This window comes from Hyaena hyaena, unplaced genomic scaffold (genome assembly GCF_003009895.1).
Source record: "Hyaena hyaena isolate Hyena2069 unplaced genomic scaffold, ASM300989v1 scaffold_1539, whole genome shotgun sequence".
Lineage (NCBI taxonomy): Eukaryota > Metazoa > Chordata > Mammalia > Carnivora > Hyaenidae > Hyaena > Hyaena hyaena.
The window spans coordinates 211,529-230,097 of record NW_024082176.1 but is presented as its reverse complement, the minus strand read 5'-3'; the positions used below and the strand labels follow the sequence as shown (position 1 = coordinate 230,097).

At 46.8% G+C, this 18,569-nt stretch overlaps 1 protein-coding gene across 3 annotated transcripts in view; it reads left to right on the top strand.

The window, feature by feature from the left end:
- The window catches only part of TEP1 (telomerase associated protein 1), a 37,922-nt gene that overhangs the window by 6,772 nt on the left and 12,581 nt on the right, over positions 1-18,569 (top strand). For all 3 annotated transcript variants that reach the window (XM_039224137.1, XM_039224136.1, XM_039224135.1), the window contains exons 6-31: positions 148-309; positions 1,047-1,121; positions 2,480-2,601; positions 2,814-2,971; positions 5,050-5,159; positions 5,824-5,914; positions 6,145-6,331; positions 9,688-9,856; positions 10,445-10,603; positions 10,783-10,860; positions 11,661-11,791; positions 12,103-12,162; positions 13,080-13,238; positions 13,901-14,077; positions 14,307-14,427; positions 15,005-15,129; positions 15,374-15,487; positions 15,590-15,707; positions 15,867-16,061; positions 16,181-16,356; positions 16,438-16,594; positions 16,709-16,888; positions 17,335-17,427; positions 17,722-17,854; positions 18,011-18,161; positions 18,413-18,546. In XM_039224137.1, the coding sequence (XP_039080068.1) occupies positions 148-309; positions 1,047-1,121; positions 2,480-2,601; positions 2,814-2,971; positions 5,050-5,159; positions 5,824-5,914; positions 6,145-6,331; positions 9,688-9,856; positions 10,445-10,603; positions 10,783-10,860; positions 11,661-11,791; positions 12,103-12,162; positions 13,080-13,238; positions 13,901-14,077; positions 14,307-14,427; positions 15,005-15,129; positions 15,374-15,487; positions 15,590-15,707; positions 15,867-16,061; positions 16,181-16,356; positions 16,438-16,594; positions 16,709-16,888; positions 17,335-17,427; positions 17,722-17,854; positions 18,011-18,161; positions 18,413-18,546 (3,535 nt within the window). The remainder of the gene's footprint in view (positions 1-147; positions 310-1,046; positions 1,122-2,479; positions 2,602-2,813; positions 2,972-5,049; positions 5,160-5,823; positions 5,915-6,144; positions 6,332-9,687; positions 9,857-10,444; positions 10,604-10,782; positions 10,861-11,660; positions 11,792-12,102; positions 12,163-13,079; positions 13,239-13,900; positions 14,078-14,306; positions 14,428-15,004; positions 15,130-15,373; positions 15,488-15,589; positions 15,708-15,866; positions 16,062-16,180; positions 16,357-16,437; positions 16,595-16,708; positions 16,889-17,334; positions 17,428-17,721; positions 17,855-18,010; positions 18,162-18,412; positions 18,547-18,569) is intronic.

The following is an 18,569-nucleotide window of genomic DNA, read 5'->3' as shown; positions in this document are numbered from 1 at the left end:
GGCCCAGTACCACAGAAGTTGTCACTTTAGAGGGCTGGGAACTGCCTCCATATTCTGTGCTCTCATTTAACCCTAGAAAGTGGTCTCGCTTGTTTAAGAGGTCAGTTTGTGTCTCCCTCCTGATGGCCTCTCCTCCCTCTCTGATAGGACCTGGCTAAAGGAGAGGAGGACAAGCTGGTGCCCCTGCCTGCCTGCCTGCGTGCTGCTATGACTGACAAATTTGCCCAGTTTGATGAATACCAGCTGGCTAAGTACAACCCTTGGAAACACCGGGCCAAGAGACGTCCCCGCCGGCCCCCTCGCCCCCCAGTCAGTCCCTGCTCAACCTGGTCATTCAGTCCAGGCCCCTTTTCTCTGGAGAGAGGGAGGGTTGGAGGAACATGCTGACTCTGGGAGATCCCACACTGAACATCTGACATGTTCCTACCACCAGAAGTAAAAGGTGTCAGAGAAAGGCAGAGGAGCTGAGTAGAGCTCAGGGGCAAAGAGGCAGGGCTTACCTCTTTCCTGAGTGCCTTCCTTTTTAGTAGAGAGGGGCTTTTGGAACTATTGGAATGAATCTCTCTAGGGACAAGCTCCATTTTCCTTTTTGAAATTGCTTCTTCTGGGGCACCTGGGTGGCTTAGTTGGCTGAGTGTCTGACTTGATTTTGGTTCAAGTTATGATCTGAGTCATGCGATCGGGCCCCACATTGGGCTCCATGCTGAGTGTGGAGCCTGCTTAAGATTCTCTCTCTCTCTCTCTGCCTCCTTCCCCTACTTGCTGTCTTTCAAATTAAAAAAAAAAAAAATGGGGGCACCTGGATGACTCAGTTAAGCATCTGACTCTTGATATCGGCTTAGGTCATGATCGCACAGTCATGAGATCGAGCCTAGTGTCAGGCTCTGCACTAAGCATGGAGCCTGCTTGGGATTTTCTCTGTCCCTCTCTCTCTGCCCCTCCCCAACTTGCGCACACAGGCACGCATACTCGCTCTCTCGCTCTCGCTGTCTCTCTCAAATAAACATTAAAAAAATAAAAGTGAAATTGCTTTCCTGTCCCTGCAGAAGACGAAGCCCCCATTTTCCGAGACACAGCGTTTGCCAAGGTACCTTAAGCCTCTTAAAGATGAACAGAAAAAGGTGAGTACCTTGTTCTGGGATACTGTATATATGCATGTACAACTTTTTCTTATCTAATATTTCAAAATGGAATTCCATTTGGTTTAGAAATACTAATGGTATGGTAGGCACATACCAGTTTCCTACCTGGGGAGTTCTCAGTCCTGATTATATGCTCAGGTGTTGAGAGCACTGAGAAAGGCTCCTTTTATTTTCCAATTTGCTCCCCTTGGTATTTACTGACAGGTGGCGTGTCCAGCCGGATAAGTGAGTTAAAAATGTGTGAAACATCTACCTTCCATAGGAAGTTTGAAAAACAAACCAAGCAAAACCTTTTGCGTTAATGACAAATGAGGCTCCGCACTTGGTGGTTAAGATCATAGAATCAGGGTTTGGACCTGGGTTTGAATCCCACCACCACCACCACTTGCTGGCTGTGCGACTTTAGCCAAGTGACTTACCCTGTCCTCCTTCAGTTTCCTCAGATATAAAATGGAGATAATAACAGCACCTCATTGGGTGTTTCATTGGGTTTTGTGAGGATTAAACCAATTACTGAATTTAAAGTACTTCTGGGGTGCCTGGGTGGCTCAGTTAGTTGAGCACTGACTCTTGATTTCTGCTCAGGTTATGATTCCAGGGTCTTGGGATCGAGTTCCACATCAGAGTTTGTGCTTAGTGTGAAGCCTGCATAGGATTCTTTCTCCCTCTGCCCTTCTCCCCCGGCTTGCACTCTCTTCCTCTCTAAATAAATAAATAAATAAATAAAGTATTTCTAACAATATGTGGCACTGAATAAGTGTTAGCTATCACCAATCATCCTTAAAATAGATCATTAGGAAAATGTATGATCGTGTTATAAGAGAACACATTTTCAGTTGGTCAGCTGATCTTTTCTCTTTATTCTAATACATCCCAAAGTAAGCTCTTCTACCACAGATGATTCTGGAAGCCAATTTCTTTCAGTTTACTCATTTCTCACAGCATTGTTCTGATACCTCCATTTACATCCTCCTCCAAGTCTTGGGATTTAAATAAGAGCTGCTTTTTTCCTTTCCCTTCAAGAATAAGATGTTCTCTGTTCATTTTATCCCCATCTTGTTTTTCACAAGCCAATTATTTCATGGTAATTGAGTTATTGATAGCTCAGTCTTGGTATAAATGAAACACAGTGACTCCAAAGAGCTACTATCGTGTGTTCACTGCAGGATCTCTTGTTGCTGGAGATTTTTTCCCCCATTCCTATTCTTTGCCTAGATCTACTCTGGGTAAAGAAATGACCTCATAGCTATAGGAGGTTTGAGGTTCTGATTTCTGAAGCAAGTGACTATGGTCATGGATTAAATGACCCCTGTGTGACCTGAGGGATATTTCCACAGTTTGAGGAGACCTACAATGCAGTACCAAAGAAAAAGCAGCCAAGATTCACTCTGAAGAAGTTAGTACAGCGACTGCACATCCAGGAGCCTGCTCAGCATGTCCAAGCCCTGATGGGCTACAGGTGAGAAGACACACCCTGAACATACCTTCCACCTGGGTAACGCCATGGCTTTTTCAGCATCCATGGTCCCAGCTCCTGTAGTTCTGACCCCGGCAACATTAGTTTGGGCAGATATGGGCTGTAAACATGACTGACTAGCTTTGACTGACTGACTTTTTCTGAGTTATTTTCAGTTGGCCTGGAAATGATAATCTTTTCCTTCTCTGTCCCAGATACCCCTCCACCCTACAAAAGTTTTCTCGAAGTCGCCTCCCTGGGCCGTGGGATCCTAGCAGAGCTGGGAAGCGGATGAAGCTTCTTCAGCCAGAGACCTGGGAGCGGGAGCTGAGCTTGCGGGGAAACAAAGCTTCCGTCTGGGAGGAACTCATTGGTAGAGTAACTTTGATCATATACGGCCTTCCTCTCTTCCCCATGCACACATCTACCTTATGGAAACTGACTTAATTTCCATGGCATGATACAGTTAATCTCTTGCCTGGTGGTTGCATCACTGAAAGTGATCAGATTTATGATGTTTGCCACTGACTACACCAAAGTGGACCAGTGGTACCTGCTTTGAGTAGTATTGGCATCATAGGGTGATCATTCTTCCAGATGTGGCTAGGTGATGCACCAGCCTCTATCAACATGTGACAAAAATGGTAACTTCTCTCTGATTTCACTTGCATCATACTGGATAAGCCATCCAAACAAGATGGGACTGGTACATGGCATATTGGAATCTCCACAGAAACCCATAAGTTTAGGACATGGATGATTTAGGCAATTTGCCCATACTAATAAAGAAAAAGCATTTTTAATTGGGAGGACGAAGTTACTCTCAGTCTTCGGTTGGTCTCTTTTAGCCTATTTTTAATTATAGAAGGCTCTTTCTATTTGATTTTGTCTTTTTTTACTTCCTCTTTCATCTTTGAAAATTTCAAGTCTACTTCTATCTGTTGGAAAAATATCTTGCTGTGGATCTCTTAACTGCTTGAGTTTTGGAGAGTTCATACTTTGGAGCTTCAGAAGCCCCAGTTGTTTTTTACCTATTTCTCCGTGAACTGCCAAGTATAGATAATACTCAGGGCAGCCCGAATTGCTCAGCTGTTTATCTGTCACAGCTCTCACTGTGATGGTGTAGTCATCAGAATCACATGGGGATTAAAACACACACATACCTAACAGCCTCTTCCCCAACATTTGATACTTTGGGTGGAATAGAATACAGTGGCCTGGATGGCATCCAGGATGTATAGATGATTCTGGTATGGGTCATTTCCACTTCCTCCCTCTGCCCCTGAAAATTAAAACTGTCATTTATCTAGGCTGAGACTAATGCCCATAGTCTAATCCGGTGGGCTCAAGAGGTTTTTTTTTTTTAATTTAAAAAAAATTTACTTTTGAGAGAGCATGAGTGGGGCAGGGGCAGAGAAGGAGGTACAGAATTTGAAGCAGCTGCCAAGCTCTGAGCTGTCACTATAGAGCCTGACGTGGGGCTTGAACTCGTGAATCACAAGATCATGACCTGAGCTGAAGTTCGCTGCTTAACCGACTGAGACACCCAGATGCCCCCAGAGTTTTTTGATCATATATTACACAAAAAGTTTTGGAGTATACCAGAATGATTTATATATAATTTAAACAGTTTGGTATATGTACTAATAAATTATGTACTTTAGGAAATACATGAAATATAATTATATAAATACAGAGCTGAAAGTCAGTATGAGTGGAGGAGGGGCAGAGAGAGAGAGGGAGACACAGAATCTGAAGCAGGCTCCAGGATCTGAGCTGTCAGCACACAGCCCAACATAGGGCTCAATCCCATGAACCAGGAGATCAGGACCTGAGCCAAAGTTGTACGCTCAACCAACTGAGCCACCCAGGCGCCTCTTAAAAGAGGTGTTTTTTTTTTAATGTTTATTTATTTTTGAGAGAAGGAGAGAGAGCAAGAGAGGGAGAGAGAACGAGAACGAGAGCACACAAGTGGGAGAGGGGCAGAGAAAGAGGGAGACACAGAATCCAAAGCAGCCTCTAGGCTCTAAGCTGTCAGCAAAGACCCTGACATGGGGCTCAGACCCATGAACTGTGAGATCATGACCTGAGCTGAAGTTGGACACTCAACTGACTCAACTGACCCAAATGCCCCTGGAAATCATTACTCTAGATTAAAGAATATATTTTGTCAGTTGAGTCCAATCTCAGGGCTGGAGCCAGCAAAGTAATAATAGAAGTTGTTTATTCAAATAGCCATTATAGACAATGTTATATAAATCTTGCTCCACACTTCAGGCCAATTCTGTTTTTATGTTCCCAGACCTCTAAAACATTTTGAGTAGGGTAGATCGTATGTTATAGTACCTCACCCTCCATCTTGAATTTTCTACGTGGCCTCTTGCTCTGGTCTGTGACCTCTTTTACTCATCCTTTGTTTGCTTTCCTCACCCTGTGCCTGACCCTCCACAGAGAATGGGAAGCTTCCCTTCATGGCCATGCTTCGGAATCTGTGCAACCTGCTGCGAGTTGGAATCAGTGCCCACCACCATGAGCTTGTGCTCCAGAAACTCCAGCATGAGGTATGTGGGAGGCTCAGGAAGACTAGTGGTTGCAGAGGTGCTGCCACATCTTCCTTGAGGCTGGGGAAGGCCATGGCCACCAAGCCATTTCCACATGAACTGTACACAGGTACACGGGGGAGACAGATCTGGGGAGACAACCCCCAGAGATTCAAGTATAAAAACTTTTCCTTTTTATATTCTGGGATCATTGATTTACCAAGAAGAAATACTTTGTGATGTAACTGACTTCAGAGGGAGTCTGGTACAAAAGAAATAAATTTGGCTCCTTCCATTACTTCCTCTCCATTTTTCTTCACCTCTTCTCATTTTCTCACTTGACAACTTTCTTTTTTCTTTATTCTTCTCCACCTTTCTCTGTATCTCTTCTCTAATATTCATTTTTATGCTTCTTCACTTTCCCGCAAATCTAATAGAGTAGTTATCTCATACTCCTGGCCCCTGATTTACCTCCCTACCCCCCTGATATTTAGCTCATGACCCTTCCTTTGTTTTTGTTTTTAAATTTTGTTTTTACATTTATTATTTTTGAGAGACAGAGTGAAACAGAGCATGAGCAGGGGAGGGGCAGAGAGAGAGAGGGAGACACAGAATCTGAAGAAGGTTCCAGGCTCTGAGCTGTCAGCACAGAGCCGGACATGATGACCCCTCCTTTGCTTTCCAGAAATCGGTGATCCACAGTCGGCAGTTTCCGTTCAGATTCCTTAATGCCCATGACTCCATCAATAACCTTGAGGTTCAACTCAAAAATAAAGGTATTTATTATCTCTCTTCTTCTGAATCCTGTTTGTTTCTCATGTCGGAGAGTAGGTGACACAGGAGCATTGGTATGTGTCAGCCTCCTGCTTTCTAGTCCCAGGGTATAAGGTGGGCAGAGGTCAGACACTTGCCAGCTCAAGGGTCTGGGCTCAGGCCGGTATTGATGGGAGGACAAATGGAGGGACCAGAAGCTGCTTGACTCAGTTGCTTACCTGTCATCACACAGCATTGCCACTTCCTTCCAACACAAAACTGATGCATACGATAATGAGTAGAAATGCAAGAAAGGACAAGAATTGGACCTATCGGAGGTATCCTTACAACCCAAGTCGTCGGGAACTTCGGACAACAATGATGATACCTGTGATATACGAGCAGCTTAAGCGGGAAAAGCTGAAAATACAAAAGGCCAGGTGTGTGTGTGTGTGTACATGCACAAATGTGCATATGTGCATGTGCTATCTGGGAGCAAAGGGTGGGCACCAAGAGTCACCCTTACAGGACTTGGGAGTCATCTAAAACCCGAACTTTTATTCTGTAAAGACATACTTGTCCCAGTGGCTCAGACTTGCCTGGTTCCAATCATCTCTTGCATAGCAAACCTTGTCTTTAACATTGTCCTATGGAGAGATCATAAAAAAAAACATGTTTTGGCCTTCAATTCATTTTATTTTATTTTCATGTTTACTTTTTATTTTTGGGGGGGGGGGGCAGAGAGAAGGAGAGAGAGAGGATCCCAAGCAGGCTCTACACTGACAGCAGAGAGCCTGATGTGGGGCTCGAACTCAGGAACTGTGTGACCATGACCTGAGCCAAAGGTGGATGCTCAATCGACTGAGCCACCCAGGTGCCCTTAGGCCTCTAATTTATTATGTGATTGTTTTATTGGTTTCTGTGGGTTCTGTGAATCTGCATAATATTTCTCTTTCTCTTAGTGTATGCTAGTGTCCTCTGCTTCTGCTCTGGTTTCATTTCTTTTTCTTCTCCAAATAAGATGTCTGTTTGTTCTTTTTGTTTCTGTCTCTTTCTCAGTCTTTATTTTCTGACTCATTTGCTTTCTTTCTTTATACATATACAAGATATGTGTAAAAAATCTTTACATATTTATAAAGATAGTTAATACCAAGCAGGCTCAAAGTCAGACATAAACCTGTAAGTTTGATGAAGTCCCAGCACTCTGTCCTTCAGGTGCTTCAACAGTATCTTCATTCAAGATACTTCATTCATTCGAGACAAACTCAGGGCTCATCTAACCTACTACAATCAGTGTAGGTTAGATGAATCAGTGAATCCTCTGAATCAGTGAATCAGTGGCTGAACACACGGCCATTTAAGAATGAAGCTTGGCGTACTGTCTAAACAATGTGCCTTCTCTGACCAGTAGACTGGCCACTAGCCACATGTGGCCAATTGGACCTAACATGCACTAGATTTTGAGGACAGTATGAAAAAGGATGTAAAATATCTCCATAACTTTTGTATTAATTCTATGTTAAAATGAAAATATTTTAACATCCTATGTTAAATATCATATTAAGTTAATTTCTCCTGTTTCTTTTTTTAATGTGGCTACTAAAAATTTTTAATTACATGTGTAATTTAAATTTTATTTTATTTCATTAATTGTAACTTGGATAACACTGGTAGAGACTATTGAATTTTCTAGATTGAAAACAGTATTATGAAAAGATTTTAAACACATACACACAATGAAAATAGTATAATGGACTCCCATAAAAGTGTTAGCATATTCAGTGATTATTTAGATTTTACCATAGTTCCTTTCCTGGTCCCTTCTTTTTAGGGGAAAGATGGTCTTAAGAAGATGTTTTTAAGAATGGTGAATAATATGATACATTTTATTTCATCCTTTCATATTTCACGTGTGTTTTTTTTTTAATTTTTTAATGCTTATTTATATTTGAGAGAAAGAGAGAGAGAGAAAGAGTACAAGTGGGAGAGGGACAGAAAGAAAGGGAGTTAGAATCTGAAGCAGGCTTCAGGCTCTGAGCTGTCAGCACAGAGCCTGATGCAGAGCTCAAACCCACAAACCGTGAGATTATGACCTGAGCCAAAGTCAGACATTTAACTCACTGAGTCACCCAGGTGCCCCTCACATGTATCTTTTAAAACAGGCATTTTCAGGGTGCCTGGGTGGCTTAGTCAGTTGAGTGTGTGCCTCTTGATTTTGACTCAGGTCATGATCTCACAGTTTATGAGTTTGAGCCTCAAGTCAGAATCTGTGCTAGCAGTGCAGGGCCTGCTTGGGATTCTCTCCTTCTCTCTCCCTCTGCCCCTTCCCTGCTCATGCTAGCTCTTTCTCAAAATAAATAAATACTTAAGAAAAAGAAATTAAAACAGATATTGTCTTATGTAATTAAAATGTCATTAATATACCTAATAGAACTGAAAATAATTCCTTGGTATTATCATTTATTATCTAGTCCATATTGAAAATTCCCAATTATCTCAAAAGTATGATTTCACAATTTTTTTCAAATCAAAATCCAAATAAGGCACACACATTACATTTAATTATTAAGTGTCTTATTTTTTTTTTAATCTTTTCATTTTCTTCATGCCATTGACTTGCTGTAGAAACTGGGTTCAAGGGCTTCACAGAATGTCCCACATTCTGGATTTGTCAACTTCCTCATGGTGTCTTCTAACTTGTTTCTCTGTTTCATGTACTGAGGGCATTAACTCTAAAGGCTTGTATAGATTCAGATTTCACTTTTTTTTTCTTTGCAAGAATATTTCATAGTACATCCTCTGTACACTATGAGTGAGATTAGCAGACTTCTTTTTTTAACCTTGTAAAATACAGGCTCATGAGGCACCAAAGATCTGGTGGTCGTACTCAGTGTGATGCAAACTAAGATTGACTCAGGTGCTTAAATGGTTATAGCCTGATATCTTCACTGGAAGTTGATAGTTCATCCATTGGTGATCTTTTCCTGAACTAATTGTTTCATTAACAGTTCTAGAATGGGAGTTTTCTATCATTCCCATATTCATTAGCTGGAATTCTATAAAGAATTTGCCTTATCAACTAAAGCTGTTTAGTTACCCTGGAGTAGAGATTCTACTAGAAACATGAGGTGAATGTTCTTTTTTTGGTCCCCTTTAATTGCCTCTTTTCAGAATAAGGAGTTAGTATTCTTTAAAATGCAATTTAAGGGGGGGAGGGGGGATGGGCATGGAGGAGGGCACTTGTGGGGATGAGCACTGGGTGTTATGTGGAAACTAATTTGACAATAAACTATTTGTAAAAATAAATAAATAAATAAAAATAAAAAGCCTAAAAAAAAAATTAAAAAATACAATTTAAGGAGTACTTGGGTGGCTCAGTCGGTTGGGTGTGTGACTTTGGCTCAGGTCATGATCTTGTGGTTCATAAGTTCAAGCCCCGTGTCAGGCTCTGTGCTGACAATTCGGAGCCTAGAGCCTGCTTCGGATTCTGTGTCTCCCTCTCTAAGTTAAATGTTGCCTCATGAAGTAAGTATGGGTTGATGTGGCAGGTGTGGCAAACGATTTCAGAGAGTGGAACAGGAGATGCTTTCTCTCCAGCCATGAGACTGGGTTAGAAGAGTCCTATAGGACGGGTGCAAGGGAGGTTCTGTCTCGATCTTCTCTACTTGCAATGGAGGCAGGCTGCAGAAGGAGTGTGAACACTTTATTCCGGTGTGGCAAGTTCTCATCTTCCCATCTGCCTCAAGATGGCAAACAGAGAAGCCCCTGAGCCCTTTTGTGTCTTTTCTGCCTGCAGACAGTGGAAATATGATGGTGAAATGCTGGCTCGGTATCGGCAAGCCCTAGAGACAGCTGTGAACCTCTCCGTGAAACACAACCTGCCCCCACTGCCGGGCCGCACCATCTTGGTCTATCTGACAGATGCCGATGCGGATCAGTTCTGTCCCAAGCGCAACCCAGAAGGGGTAAAAAAAAAAAAATTAAAAGGTGGGGGGTTGGTAGGATGCTGGGGATTTTGAGAGCTATCCTGTTCCCAGATGTGGCTCTCCCAAGGAAGCACTCAAAACTAAAATAAATGGCATACATTTGCTTCTCGGGATCAGACCTTGGTTCCTAGGGACAATTCCTAGAATGTTGTCTTAAGCCTGTTCGGGAATTACAGTACTTATATTTCACATTTGGCTGGTGCTTAATTCTTTCTAAATTTCTGTCACCGAAGCATGCTTCATTTTTACTTCCTACATCCCAGTGTTAAATTTGGGCAGGACTGCTGGTCCTTCTCCACCTTCCTCCGTGACCAGCTCTTCCTGAGAGCTACTGAAGCTGTCCCTTCCTAACTGGAGATTTTGTCTCTTTTCCCCAACCAATGGAGGCATTTGGCCTTCAGGGCTGGATGGGCAAGGGTGGGTTTCAAAATAGGGGAGCCAGGGCGCCTGGCTGGCTCAGTCCGTTACTCTTGATCTCAGGGTGGTGAGTTCAAGCCCCATGTTGGGCATGGAGCCTACTTAAAAAAATAGGGGATCCATATTTCACCATGATGTTTGTCCAATCAGCCCCCCCTAAACTATGTGCTGCTACTGATTGGGATGGTAATTGCACGGGCAGAGCAGGCGGATCTCTTACTGTGCGGAAGAGGCACTGTGAAGACTATCACAGTTAAGGCAGAAGAAGGTATCCTGAAGACGGCCAGCATACTCCAGGCTCAATTTCAGGTCAGATACCCGCCCCCACTGTGCAAAAATGCATGAATGGACACAGCCCTGGATACAGGGTGGAAAATCAGGAAAGGCTTGGACATATACAGTGCTGAAGATTCCCGAGCAGAATTGGGTGTTTGTTGCTTACCAATCATCTCCCATGCAAACAAGGAACGTGAGACTCTTTCTTTCAGGAGCCAGATGGAGAGGATGAATGGTCCCTGCACACTTTTGGGAAGCATCTGTTGTCTCTGGCTGCCCAAAGGGTCCCTGTGAGTACTCCCCAGTCCCTGAGAAACCCTCCCCACCCTCACCATTCCCTCCACAACTGATGTATCTAATTTCTCAAAGATCATCTCTCAAACGAGGGGCAGTACCCACACCCGCTCCCTGCTGGCTGCAGCCCCTGCCCAGTGGTGTGCTGGTAATTCTTTAACAACCAGCACTCTGGAAAAAAAATGAGTCTTGGTTAATAATAGCATTTGCTAATTTCTATGGTGTAAATTAGTCCTATCATGGCTGATTTCAAGTTACCACCATGGTATCGGTGAACAGAGGTGAGAAGAGATGCTGAGTAGTACACCATTATATAGTATTTCTACAACATAGATAAGTATGTAAATAAGATCTATATAATGGTAAAATGTAGTAAAATAACTAGGAAGTAATGAGTTTCAAGTATTTATTACCTTTGTTTTTAATATAATTTACTTAACTATAAGTTTATACAGTTTAATGTTTAATAGTGGCAATATTTAACAATTGGATCACAAAAATTCCTAAAAATTTAAGTCAGCTCTTGTGAGCTTGAGTGTGCCAGCTACAGCACACCACTGCCCCTCCCCTAACTTTCTTTCCCCTCCAAGACAGGGTGTAGTGACCTCCCCCATCCTAAGGGCCCTCAGGGGAGGCAATTTCCATTCCTTTCAGAGGAATGCTGAGGAGGAATTCCTTTCAGAGTTCTCCTAATCCCCTAGGCCCTAGAGATCTCTTCTCTTGATGTCCTGAACTTATTAGTATTTCTTCTGTCCCTCTGCTCCCTGGTCTCTGCCCCTCCCTTTTCATCTTACAGGTGGACAGGGTCATCCTCTTCGGCAATAATATGTATGAGAAACTGATAAATGAGGCCAAACAGCTTTTCTGGCAGCATGTGAATTCCAAGTGCCTCTTTGTTTGTGTTCCCCTAAGTAGGACATGTTACACGTAAGAATGCTCAAACTCCTTGTCCAGTGCCAAAAGTTAGGTTTCCATGTTTCTTCTCTACCCCCACTGATGCTTGGAACATTCCCACTCACCAGGTGCCTCCCCATCTCTGCCTTCTACCTCTGTTGCACTTCCAGTACTAGAACCTTCCCTAAAGTCTTCAGCCTAACTCCATACCCCTTTGTGAGGGTCCATCCCAGCCCCAGACTAGCACATGACCCTATTAAAAGTGCAGAGGTGCGGTATCTATCCTAGAGGGCAGGGACTCTGTTCCTGGCACTGTTTCTGATTGTTGCTTCTTTTTTTGCCAGATTATCAGATTCAAATCCTAATGACGTGACACTCTCGGGCTGTAATGACGGAATACTGAAGTGAGTACAGAATGGACACAGAAGGGGTTGGGAGCTTTGTTAAGAGTATCTTTCAGAGATTACTTGTGGCTTCCATTCCACTTGCTTTTCTTTTTAAGCGAGATAGAAGCTTATTTTTCCTTTGCCGCTTTCCAGATGTAGCAGCAGCAGAGTGTTACAGGGACCCAGGCACCTTCTATCTTATTGTTCCACCATCCTCAAATACTCTGCTTTCCCTCATGGTTCAAGACAGCTGCTCCAGCACCAACCTTCATTTTTGTATTACATCTAGTAGGAAGGAAGAGAAGGGGACAGGGGAGGTTGCACTGTTTGCTTTTAAGGTAACAACTCAAGAGTTGGTCACATCATTTCTATTCATTCTTTATTGCCTCTGTTCCACTCCTGATCCAGAGGAAATCTCATGCTAAATTTATTTGTAGATGACAAATTTATAGAAATCTTTTAACTTTGTCTCCATGCTTAGCCATCTTATTTACTTGTTTTCTCTCTCCTACCTTTTCCTTTGTATGCCTCCACTGCCCCCAGCTCCTAGTAGGAAGCCTCATGCCCATTCCTCCTCCAGAGAGCTTTCACAGCTGATACAGAGCTGATCAAGCTCTGAATGGGATGGCCTTAGTCTTTAACCTTTAATCTTAACCTTTGCCAGCCTAACTGCCCCTGGCCCAACGGAAAGCCCATAATAACCATGCCTAGCAGAAAGTGCTGGAGCTGGGTGTCTTCTCTGTTCCTTCATCCCCATGGTTCTGCACCCCTGTTGATTTTAAGTCTGCATTCACTGCTTATGGTCGTCTTCTTAAGGGGCTACAGTTAACCAGGTGACCTACCCTCGCTATATCTTTGTCCCCTGCCCACTTGGAAGACCTGCTTGAGTCTGACTCTGGTATGCACTCTTACTTATTTTGTCATACTTATTTCAGGTTCATTGCAGAGCGCGGGGACTCCTGTCTTCTAGAGCACGTGGGCCAAATGGACAAAATATTCAATATTCCACCACCTCCAGGAAAGACTGGGGACCTGTCTCTCCGGCCCCTGGAAGAGAACACTCTAAGCCCCTTGGCTCTGATTTCCCAGCACGGGTCAGTCTATGTTTCTATGCCTTTGTGAATTGGGAGAGACTGCGGTCAAAACCTGCAGAAATTCAGGTGTTTGCAGTTCTGGCTGTGGAGATGCTGTTTGTTCTACTCACTGAGTAGAACTCATCTCTTTCCCAGGTAGGGATTTCTCTGACGGAGGAAGTTGTCAGATAGTGAGCATACGACTTTCTCTACCTGGGCAAGGGGGTCAGAATGTGAAGCGGGCAGCAGGCAGCACCCACCATAGACATACAGCCAGGGCTCAGGCAGAGGGCTTAGGAGAACAGGCCCTGGCTTTCTCATCACAGCTTTGCCAAGTAGTAGCTTGAGTCTTGGGTTGTTTTTAACTTCTTAAAACTTCAGTTTTTTGATTACTAAAATGGAAATAATGATTGTGCTTACCTCATAGCGTGGGCAAATAGTAAGTGTATAGTAATCAGCTGACAAAGAGGGGTGCGTGAGAAATGGCGAGTAGAGTTTAAGTTCCAGGGCTCTACAGGGGAGGCTATGAGCAGGTTATTCTCTCGAGGGCTGCTGGACATCCCCTTGCCGTCTGTCCTACCTTACTGGTACCAGCTAGTGCTGAAGGATGTGCTCAGCCCCATCTGTGGAATTGGCATGTGGCGCTGATGGCTAGAGTGAGCCACGCCTCTGCTTACCCCAAGGTGGCGCAGCATCAGGCTTTTCATTTCCTCCACCTTCCGGGACATGCACGGGGAGCGGGACCTGCTGCTGAGGTCCGTGTTGCCAGCGTTGCAGGCCCAAGCGGCCCCTCACCACCTCAGCCTTCATGCCATTGACCTGCGCTGGGGTGTCACTGAGGAGGAGACCCGGAGGAACAGGTGAGGGGGCCACAGAGAAGAGCTGGGACAGAGATGAGGGGCTTGAGTGGTAGAACTGAGGCGGGTAGGGTTGAGGCTGCATGGGAGGTTGAGGGCCTAGGGCAGGGACTGCTGTTTGGATGCTGACAAAGGCAGCCTGCCTTTACTTTGCTCAGTTTTGAGCCAGGGCCCTGTCTTCCTATTTATACCTGTATTCCCTGATCTGATGCCTCCATAACCATGTCTGCAGACAACTAGAAGTGTGCCTTGGGGAGGTGGAGAACTCACAGCTGTTTGTGGGGATCCTGGGCTTCCGCTATGGCTATGTTCCCCCCGACTACAACCTCCCTGACCATCCTCACTTCCGCTGGGTAAGGCAGGTTGGGGGTTGGAGTGGGGTCCAGGGAGGAAACAAAGGTTGGGGCAAGTGTGGAGAGAAGCCACAGTGTGTTAGAAACCTTGGGACTAGGTCCATGAGACTTGAAGGTGAAACCCAGGCAGAAGGTTCTGTAAGTGGCCAAGTCCTAGATGAGGGAATTCCTTTGAGAAGTACCTCCCAGTTGGCCAAGAGATGCGAGGGGTAAGAGGGTAGGTCTGTTTAGGGTTTGCTATCAGACAGATCTGGGTTCTGATCTCCATTCTGTCCTTTACAGATTGTGTGACTTTGTGGGAAATGGCTAATCCTAACCTAGCCTCAACTTCCCCATATATTAAAGAGAAACAGTGGAGTCTACATTGCAGGGTTACTATAAGGATTAGAAACCTATATTTTAAAATGCTCAACACGTGACAGGCATTCAATACATGTTACCTACTAGCTATGTTTTGTTGACTTGTGTCTGGAGGGAGGGAGGAACATTGCTGAGATCCGGGGTCTTGGCAGATCTCAGGGAAGGGGTCAATGTGACCTGGAACTGAACCAGCCTGTTCTCTGCCCTCTCCCGTCAGGCCCAGCAGTACCCTCCAGGTCGCTCTGTGACAGAGATGGAGGTGATGCAGTTCCTGAATCGGGGCCTTCGCCAGCAGCCCTCTGCACAAGCTCTCATCTACTTCCGGGATCCCAGCTTCCTCAGGTACCTGCTGTTGCCTCTGGGCCTATCTTCTCTCTCCGCAGCATTCAGAGAATAGGAGGGGGAGCTAGAGGAGAGCACAGAGCTCAGAAAGCTTGCCTCGCAGCATCAAATCAGCCCTGCCACCAAAGCCAGGTGATCTCTGCTTGCGGAGTTTCAGGGAACCACAACCGGGTCTGATGGTTGGGGCTGAAGAGAGGCTGGGGTCTGTGTGTAGCCTCACTCTTGGGGTATCTTTGGTGGTCAGCTCTGTCCCGGATGCATGGAAATCTGACTTTACTTCTGAGTCTGAAGAGGCTGCACATCGGATCTCAGAACTGAAGAGCTACCTGAGCAGACAACAAGGGATTACCTGTCGTAGGTGAGTTGGGGTGGGGGCAGGGTGGATAGAGAGCCCCTGCATGGAGGGATAGAGGGAGAGGGGGCCAGGCCTGCTCTGACTCTGTGCATGCTTTGCCTGTAGATACCCCTGTGAGTGGGGGGGTGTGGCGGCCGGCCGGCCCTATGCTGGGGGGCTGGAAGAGTTTGGAAAGTTGGTTCTGCAGGATGTGTGGAATATGATCCAGAAGCTTTACCTACAGGTCAGCAGGGGCACCCATGGCCAGGGGAGTGGAGAGAAGGTAGGGTACTCTGGATAGTCCTGGGTGGGAAGTAATTTGTTGGGGGCTCTGTGAGTTTTCAGGCCTGGGGGTCCTGAAGGGCATGGAAACATTGTCAGTCACTGTCCCATGTGCCTTCAGCCTGGGGCCCAGCTGGAACAGCCAGTGTCCATCCCAGATGATGACTCGGTCCAGGCCACCTTCCAGCAGCTGCAGAACCCACCAAGTCCTGCCCGACCACACCTTCTGCAGGACACAGTGAAGCAGCTAACGCTGTACCGAGGGAGGCTGAGCCTGGTGACTGGGCAGTCAGGACAGGGCAAGACGGCCTTCCTGGTACATAGTCTCAGAGCCCTGGGTGGGAGGAAGTGAGGGCCGTATGGGCTAAAGAAGCGGGGCACAGGGACTTGTGCATGTAGCAGTGTGACCATGTTTTCTCTTTGCTGTCCACACAGGCATCCCTTGTGTCAGCGCTGCAAGCTCCTGATGTGGCCAAGGTGGCCCCCTTAGTCTTCTTTCACTTTTCAGGGGCCCGCCCTGACCAGGGTCTTGCCCTTACCCTGCTCAGACGCCTCTGTGCCTATCTGCATAGCCAACTGCAAAAGCCAGGTGCCCTCGCCACCAGCTACCGGTGTGTATCCACAGCCCAGCCTTGTTGATGCCACATGATACCGCCCTGTGTCTCCCTCTCCCATTGACCCTGTCCTTACAGGGGCCTGGTATGGGAGCTCCAGCAGGAGCTACTGCCCATGTATGCTCAGTCCCTGAAAAGTGGCCAAACCCTGGTACTGATCATCGATGGGGCCGACAGGTTGGTGGGTCAGCATGGGCAGCTGGTCTCGGACTGGATCCCAAAGACCCTTCCCCCGGTAAGTGTGAGAAGGAGGTGGGGGTGGGATACAGTCGTGGGGGCAGGGGCCTCTCCAACATTGTCCTCTTCTTTTTCCTTCCACCTTCTTCTCTTTTTTGCCCAAATATCACAGCGGGTGCACTTGGTACTGAGTGTGTCTACTGATACGGGTCTGGGGCAGACCCTTGAGCAGAGCCAAGGTGCCCATGTGGTAGCCCTAGGACCTCTGGAGCCATCTGCCCGGGCCCAGCTGGTGAGAGAAGAGCTGGCCGTGTATGGGAAGCGGCTGGAGGAGTCACCTTTTAACAACCAGGTTGGATGTAGGCGAGGGCTGGAGGGTGTGTGGCCCCAGGGTGCTGAGGCTGCCAGCTGCCCCAGGCAGCCCACTCCTTTGTTTCTCAGGAACTCTGTGCCAGGGGAGGCTGCTAATAAGATAACTGGGATTCCTTATAACACCAGCCAGCCTTTTCCCCCTAGTTAACGGCCTCCCAGGGCCGGTCCTGGGGAGGGGAGGACTAAGGCTATGATTCTTGAGTGGGGTGGGCTGAACTATAGGGGCTTTCTAGAGAGGAGAGCTGGCTGGCAGAGCAGTGTAGCCAAGGGATGGCTGTGAGGTGATTCCATCAGGTCACTGCTGGGGACTCTCAGAGGAGGAACTGCCCTGCAGCAGGCTTGGTGCTTGGGGTGGAGCTCAGGGGGTTGAGGGCTGGCTGTGGCAGGCTCTCTGCTCCCCACACTGAGTCCCCTTCATCTTGTCAGATGCGGCTGCTGCTGGTGAAGCGGGGGTCGTCTCTGCCACTCTACCTGCGTTTGGTCACAGATCACCTGAGGCTCTACACACTCTATGAGCAGGTTGGTTAGGGATGTAAACCATCACCACTCATTTTCTGAGTCCTAATCCACTTCCCATTCTTCATTCAGCTTCTTTCACCCCCATCCCTCTACTTTTCCTACCCTCATCCTGTGCCATCTTGTGATCACCAATCCCCATCTTGGCCCACCCCTACTCTCACTTTTCTCCCACTGTTTCTCTTCCTTTTTTCATCCTTTCCCACAGTTTCTCCAGCTGCCCACTTCCTTCCCCACAACGAAAGCCACCTCTTTTCCTCGTCTCACTGGCTGAAGCCCGGTCTTGTCTTCTCCCAGGTGTCTGACAGACTCCGGACCCTGCCAGCCACTGTCCCCCTGCTGCTGCAGCACATCCTGGGCACGCTGGAACAAGAGCACGGCCCTGACATCCTTCCCCAGGCTTTGGCCACCCTTGAGGCCACACGCAGTGGTCAGTGCTTGGGATGGGCTGGGAGACTGAGAGCACAGGGGTTGAATGACCTTGGTTCAGCTGGGGTCTCAGTGAGCAGCGTAAGGAGGAGCCAGATGTCCTGGGATGGGTATGCTGTGTGGTTTGGTGAGGGTCTCAGAGAGCTGGGCTTTTCAGGTCTGACTGTGGACCAGCTGTATGGAGTGCTGAGTGCATGGCGGATACTTCCCAGGGGAGCCGAGAGCTGGGATGTAGCAGTGGCTGCTGGGGACAGCAGGGACCCCTTCCCCATGGGCCCATTTGCCTATCTTGTCCAGAGTCTGCGCAGGTACAGCTGCTCCCAAATGAGCTCCCACCAACCTCCTGTGCCTTCACAGCATTGAGCCAGAACCCCATGTGGTCCTTTCCATCCCACCCTTCCCTCATTATAGCCCCTGACACCCATCTCCCAGGCCCTAAATGGGTTGCCACTCAAGTTACCACTATGTGGAGTGGGAATAGGAGTCCACAGCTGTGCCAGGTACTCACTGACATGCCCTTTCCCTCCTCTCCTGTCCTCTTTCCCTCACGTGAGGACAGTTTGCTAGGGGAGGGCCCCCTGGAGCGCACGGGTGCCCGGCTCTGCCTCCCTGCCGGGCCCCTGAGGACAGCAGCCAGATGTCGATATGGGAAGAGGCCAGGGCTGGAGAAGACAGCACACACCCTCATCGCAGGTGATTGCAGCTCAAACTGACCC